We start from the raw sequence: 7,162 nt of genomic DNA, 5'->3' as shown, positions 1-7,162 counted from the left end.
GGACTCAGTCAGACACTGCTTCGGGAGGCATATGTTTTATTAATTGCAGAGGAATCCCCCGAGCAAGCTGGGGCGTTGGTCTATATAGGGTCTGTCTTCCGGGTGGCCACCCCAATCCGCCCCGAGGGCGAAACCTGCCACCTGTATGGAGCAAAGAGTCTCGCCCAATCCCATCCTTACACGTACCCCGTGTAGGGAGCCGTGTCTTTCTGGGATTGGGGGCTCTCACTCCCAGGGAGGTTCCTATCCGCTCAGGCGTCTAGGGCCGACCGCCCCTAACAACTCCCCCTTTTTGTTTACGCAGGAATATATCCGCTTTTACTTGCTCTAAGACCATACGCCAAAGCCGTACCACGTAAGATAGCAAGCAGGGGAGGCATATACACATGACCAAGAGAAAGAAAACCATGCTTCCCATACTCAGTACATAATTAAGCCAATTAGACAATTCAAGCTGGTTAAACCACTCGGGGAGAATGCCATGGTCCTTTTGTATCTGCTGCTTATATTGGTCTGTCTCATTCTTTATCTGTAGTACTATATCTTCTAGGCGTCTGAGATAGTCAGACATATTGCTATGCTCATTCAAGGTCCGGATTGCCTCATCCAGCTCCCTGGATGCGTTGTGCACGGCGGCCGTCATGCACATTGGCCTGGGTAGTACACGATGGCAAGGGAGGCCCTCTAGCACGGAGTTAACCTGTATGAGGGTGGCTAAGGCTTGCACGGCCGATGTAAGGGCCGACAATTCTATGGTCACCAATTTATTAATGTCTTGTTGGGCAATCCAGGCCTTGGTTGTGAGCTGCATAAAATCCCTAAGATTATCTTCGACTAGACCTACTCGCTTGTAGAGGGTGCTAATCTCCACTTGTTCTATCAGACTGGCCACTAGCCCAATGAAGTCCACAGCAGTCACTTCAAAGCCCCTCTTACCCCGGTTCAGGACAGCCCGAAAGAAATCCGAGTCGGCAAAAGGCTTGTCCGTTCCTACCGGCAAGAAGGTCAGAGGGGGTGTCGTGAGCACGAACACCCGGGTCTCATTAGTTATGTTGATGGACATGAGTGTGTTGGTGAGCTTCCCCCCATTTGGGCAAGTCACGTTAAGCCCAAGGGAGGTGTTAGTTATGGTGGCATTCTCACAGAGGAGGAACATGTCCATATTTCGGACAGTTTGTGTATGAATTGTGAAGTTGTTGCAGTGTCCCTTGTGAAGGTGTTCGGTGCATGTGTATCCTTCTTTAAAGAGGCGGTCAAACCACGCTCGGTTGATCGTGGCATTATCCGCTAAAGGGGCGGAATTGTCCGTCATGTGGATGACCTCTCCGAAAGCAGCGGCGGCCTTCCACAGGTGGAGTTGCGTCTGCAGGGTGGCGTTATGCAGCACGTGTGGTACGGGGGCAGGAAAGTAAGGTCCGGGGAATCCATCCATGAAGTACACCTCAGTTTTCGATGTTGTGTTAAACTCGGGTCCCCACACCAGATGCCCTGTAGAACATACTTGCATAACATCAAACATGTTAGGAGTGGGATGACAAGGGGGTAATGGGGAGGATGGAGGGTCACTGTTCTCAAAGAGTGAGCCGGTGGCATTAAGCCAGTCCTTCCTGTTACATGGGACATCCGGCCTGGACTTATTGGACCCAGAGCAATTGCTCCCATCAGCCTGCAGCAAGCGCTGGAAGGCTGCCGATCTATTCTTAGCTGCAATGGCCCACATATGTAAGAAATCCCCCTGACCAAGGTTGGAGTGGGGCCCGTGTGGCGTCTCTCTGATGGTCATGTTCTGTACCTGGGCACACCACGGGTCGGAGACAGCCTTGGTCAGGCATATGGGGAGATGCTTTGATTCCCAGGTAACTGTCTTATTAAGTACCCTGGCGACCACTGGGCCAAGGCTGCTATGGCCGCCCAGGACCAGGGAGCCTGATCCCACCAACCTCAGGGGCACCGGGTCACCCACCCATGTCGCTGGTGCCGCATGGGGAAACCCTGGGATGACTGTCCAATACACATAGGGTGGTGTGGAGTTGGTGGTTCGGAGTAGGGGAATATGGGCCCCGGACGTTACCTGGAGGCTGCCAAGCAGCCCCAGGAGCAACATCAACTTATCCATTCTCCTTTTCTTTTCCGTGCGGTTCTTCCGACGCCTCCTCTTTTGACAGTGTCTCCTTCTTCGTCGGTTCGTCGGTGCACAATCTTGTGTTTTTCGTAGGTAGCCACTGGGGACCACGATCTGTTTGGATACAAATAAACCCCTTTCCCCTTATTAGGACCCTATTTGGGCCGTGCCACCGGCCTTCAGGGTCTTTCCACCAGACTGTGACCCATTCCTTTGCACCTGGTGTCTCCAGCGGAAGCGCTGGTGGACTTTCTGAGGACACGAGCAATTGTTTCATGGCAGGGGTAATGTGGTCTTCTCCTTCAATTAAAAAGTTCCTCGTAAACACTGCTTGAGCCAGTTGGGCGGCAGTGAGCCTCCCTGGCACTCCCCCTTTTTGTTTAATAAGGGTGCGTTTGAGGGACCCATTGGCCCGTTCTACGATGGCTTGCCCAGTCGGGTTGTAAGGAAGGCCCGCAATGTGCCGAATGCCAAAGCGAAGGCAAAATAATCGGAAAGCGGAGGAAGCATATGCAGGGCCATTGTCGGTTTTGATAACCTGCGGGAGGCCCTGACTGGCAAAACAGTGAAGGCAGTGAGCGATCACATGCCGGGCTGCCTCCCCAGGTTGGAGGGACGCCATTATTAATCCCGAGAAGGTGTCAACACAAACATGTATGAGGGAAGAGTGGAAATGGGTTACATCCATCTGCCAAATCTGATTGGGTGCGAGGCCCCGGGGGTTGCTGGGAGCCTGGCTGGGGGGGGGCCGGAAGGGGACACAGGCGCGGCATTGCTGTACTATGCGGCGTGCTTCTTCCCTGGTGATGCCATAAAGGCGAACTAGCATTTTTGCAGGTAAATGGAAAACATGATGGGCTTGTTGAGGGTCCACCTGCATAAGGAATAATGGATTAGCTTGGAGGGCAGAATCCGCGATATCATTACCAGAGAAAATGGGGCCACTGGCGGACTGATGAGACCGAACGTGGAGTACATAAAGAGGGTGTACACGGCATAATAGCAAGGCCTGAATATCCTGAAACAACTCCCTAATTGCGGAGGTGGAAACGGACAGATCTGCAAGAGCTAGGTGTTGTAATGCAAAGTAGCAATAATAACTATCAGTAACCAAGTTAAAGGGTTCTTGGGCACAGAGAGCGAGCGCCACCCGTACCGCAAAGAGTTCATTTTTCTGTGCAGAGGTGTAGGGGGTGTGGAGAACTTTGAGAAGGCGCTTATCGGGGATATAAATGGAAGCCTTATTCTTCTTTGTTGCATCAGTGAAGACATTGCACCCCAGAACGGGGTTTTGCATCACCGGGTTGGAAGGGTAGCGGAGGGGCAGCTGGACCCACCCCCTCATAGATGGGGGTAAGGTGCCCTGCGTAACCGGTAGTGAGGTGAGTAAGACAGCCCAAGGTTCGCTGTCCTGGGCGAGTTGTTGTAGCGCAGGCAGGGGCTGGGTGAGGAGCAGTTGTGGTTCTTGGCCATTAAGCACCCGTGCCAGGGAGGAGGCTTTGAGTAAGAGGAGGCCATCCGCCTCAAGGCGACTGGGTAGGCTCCCTTTTGGGCGGTCCGCATGGACCCACTGAAGTGGTCCCGTGACCTGGAATATAACGGCAGCCCGCCCCAAGGTATGGTGGTGTACCAAGGTGACATACAAGGGCAGTGTGACATCTACCCTCCTGACAGTGGCTTCCTTCACTATCTCTTGAATGTGGCGCATGGCCTCTAGGGCTTCGGGGGACCACGTGCGTGGGGAGGTGAGCTGGGAGGCCCCTTTGAGGATATTATATAACGGTCTCATGAGGTTATTGGTAATGGGGGCAGTGTTCCTGAGCCATTGAATGGCGCCAATTAGCCTTTGAAAGTCATTAAGGGTACGTACCTGGGAGGTGTCAATGTTTGGGAGCTTGCTCACCCTGTCCTCCCAGACCTCGTACCCTAAATAGTGATATGGGGGGCCCAGTTTGTACCTTCTCCGGAGCAACCTTCAAACCTTGTTCGGCCAGGGCAGCAGTAAGTTGGCCCAGCAACTCTGACACCTCGGGTTTGGTAGGTGCGGCCACTAGGATATCATCCATGTAGTGGATGATCAAAGCCCCTTTGTGTCTCTTCCGGACTGGTGCCAGTATGCGCGCTACGAATATCTGGCATAGGGTGGGACTGTTGGCCATTCCTTGTGGAAGGACTTTGAATTGATATCTCTTGTGGGGTTCCTGATAATTTATGGAAGGAACACTAAAGGCGAAATGCTCACAATCATTGGGGTGCAAGGGGATGCTATAGAAGCAGTCTTTAATATCAATGACTACTAAGGGCCACCCCTTAGGCACTGCGGCTGGGGTTGGTAGTCCGGGTTGGGTGGCCCCCATGGGCTCTAAGACTGCATTTACCCTCCTCAGATCCATGAGCATTCTCCATTTCCCTGACTTCTTTTGAATGACAAAGATTGGTGAGTTCCAAGAGCTAGTGGAGGGCTCAATGTGTTGGGCTTTAAGTAGATCACTTACTATTTCTTCTAAGGCCTGTAATTTGTTCTTGGTAAGGGGCCACTGATCCACCCAAACGGGTTCAGTAGTGCGCCATGTTAGGGCGATGGGTGTCGGCCCACCAGCGGCCCTCGGGTTTTCCGGAGCGTCGGTGGTAATGGTGACGCCCATGGCGGACAACACATCTCTTCCCCATAATGACGTGGGGATGGGGAGGCACAGGGGGCGGAATCTCCCTGACTGTCCCTCGTGACTCCATTTCAGGAATCTACGGGACTTTTTGGCTCGGGTTCCCCCCGAAACCCCTGTGAGGTTAAGTTCCTCCTCTGAAAGTTCCCAATTCCTGTCCCAATCTTCCATCGCTACGACTGAGACGTCCGCCCCGGTATCTACGAGCCCTCTTATTCTCTTTCCTTCCACCTCCACCACTATGGTGGGTCTGCCTGTAGTTTTCGCTTGGGTCCAAGCTACAAAAGTGTTTCGGTATTGCGGTTCCTGCCAATTCTTATCAAGCCAGGGGAGTGAGATGGCGGTGGCAATGGGCTCTCCTTCTTTTAGGGGAATCGGGAATGCATGGGGGTTGGTAAGGGTTATAGTGGTCTGACGGGGGCTCAGCACCTGAGTATGTACAATAATTTGTGGCGCTTGGGCGGTGCCTATGATTAGACGTGGCCAATCTCTAGGGGGTACTTCAGCTGATGTAGTGGTCCATGGTTCCAACTCCTTCCCTTCTCTCAAAGTCAGAACCGCCGAGGGATTTAAGAAGTGGTTCTCGGAGCCGGTCCCTCGGTTTTCCGGCTCCAGTCGCCGTTTCCCGGCCCTTGCCTGGTCCCCTTGACTAGTCCCTTAATCCTACAGTGCTTCGCTATGTGTCCCGGGCGTCCGCAAACAAAGCACTTTATACAACGTTTGTCTTTGCTACGGCACTCAGATTGAAAGTGCCCGGACTTTCCACAGCTGTAGCATTTTCCCTGCCGCTCTCCTTTTCCCCCTTTCTCCCTGGCTAACATCACCTCTGTTAAAGTCTGAATTGACGTTTGTAATGAGTCTTGAGGGGGGCCCTCATCCAGAGCCTTGTCAATTATTTCTTCCAGTGAGGGGTCAGCTGGTAGGGTCGCCAGGATGCCCTTAGAGTGGGTGAGCCCTCCCTTAACTAGCTGGATGATCAATTGTTGGGTGGCGGGCCCACCGCCAAACTTCCCCTCTGCCGTGGTCTGCACCCTGCTTATAAATTGTAAGGCGGTTTCCTGGGCCCTCTGTTTTAGTTGTTGGAGGGGGAGAGCGGTACCCTTGGCCAGTTTTCCGAGGGCGCCGAGGCCACAGCGTTGTACTCCCGCTATCACCTCCTCTGGCAACCGCAATTGTGCGTCTATAGCTGTGTACTCCCCAAACCCTGTCAGTTGATTAATGGTTTCATCAATGTTATCTGGGGCTAGCCGTTCTGCCTCAAGTTTGGCCTCACGGCGCCAGTAGGCAGCCCAGGCTGTGAAAAGAGCCGGATCTAGTATAGCCTGCATGGTCTCCTCCCAGTCACCTGGGAGCCACGCTGCTACTGTTACTGAGGAGGCGAGTAGTCGTTTGACATAGGCTGAGCCCGCGCTATGAGACTTTACAGCCTCCCTAAGGTCCTTTATAAATTTGTAAGGCAGAGGTCGACGTACTCGGACTGTCTGACCATTCTCCACTTGTACAAACACGGGGAAGGCGGAGGGAGCTTGTGTTAACAGATCTAAGTCCTCCTCATCTACTGCCTCACCTCGCTCCAAAGCGGTATGAATGGCCTGATGGAGCCGAGATCGATGAGGGCCTGAGGGGGCCCCCGGTACTGGTGGTGTCTTAGCCTGACAGCCACAGCAGCTGCGGGCCCCGCGGCACGATTTTTCTACAGCCAGCGGCTCTTCGGTGTTACTTTCGTTTTTGAGCGCAGCCGTGGCCGGCGCGTGGGGCTTGTCTATGATCTGCAGCGCCCGCATCTCTCGCCATGGATAAATAGGGGGTCCCTCCTCCAACCCTTCTAGGCCCTCCGGGCCCGGGGGGGGTGGCCATTCCCCCTCCCCGCATAGTGAGGCCCCCGTCTGTACTTCTTGTGGCACTAGGCACGGAGGCGGTTCGGGCTTCAGAGCAGCTGCCACTGTGGCGTACAAAGTGAAATCCCGGGGTATCAAGTACTCGGGATCCACGTGGTGAAAAGAGGACATTTGGGTGCCCACTACTTGCCATTCCTTTAGACCTACCCCTGTATGGGCGATCCAAGGGGAGACTTTCAGGATCTTTTCCACCCACGCCCTGCACTCCTTTATACGTATTTTTATGCCTGAACTCTTACACAACGTAAAGATCTGACATGCTAATACTCCCGTATCCTCCGGCTTAAACTGTTTCACTACTCTGTTTTCCATGTCTACTTCTAGGTGCCCCGTAAACCTAGGGCGTCTGACTCTTCCCCTCTTAGCTAAGGGGGCTTACCTCGCTCGGCGGGGACGGAGGTCCCTGTTCGGGCGCCAGCTGTCCGGTTCTAATGCCGGACCCCGAGCGAGCTCCTCTCGGTGGGTTCCGCTTCGGACGT

At 53.8% G+C, this 7,162-nt stretch overlaps 1 protein-coding gene across 1 annotated transcript; it reads right to left on the bottom strand.

The window, feature by feature from the left end:
- Window positions 1-54: 54 nt before the first annotated feature.
- On the bottom strand, window positions 55-2,160 carry LOC114039583. The gene is made up of 2 exons (XM_027857400.1): window positions 2,072-2,160; window positions 55-1,488 (listed from the first exon to the last, which is right to left on the bottom strand). The coding sequence occupies exon 2, from the start codon at window positions 1,430-1,432 to the stop codon at window positions 260-262; it is 1,173 nt and encodes a 390-aa protein (XP_027713201.1). The 5' UTR covers window positions 1,433-1,488; window positions 2,072-2,160; the 3' UTR covers window positions 55-259.
- Between the last annotated feature and the right edge of the window lie 5,002 nt (window positions 2,161-7,162).

This window comes from Vombatus ursinus, unplaced genomic scaffold (assembly GCF_900497805.2).
Source record: "Vombatus ursinus unplaced genomic scaffold, bare-nosed wombat genome assembly UNPS02012131.1, whole genome shotgun sequence".
NCBI classification, from domain to species: Eukaryota; Metazoa; Chordata; class Mammalia; order Diprotodontia; family Vombatidae; genus Vombatus; species Vombatus ursinus.
This window is presented reverse-complemented; position numbering and strand designations above follow the sequence as displayed.

What these genes read in the sequence shown, in the direction of transcription:
- LOC114039583 (XM_027857400.1), bottom strand. Translation starts at nt 1,432, where the DNA reads ATGGATGGATTCCCCGGACCTTACTTTCCTGCCCCCGTACCACACGTG.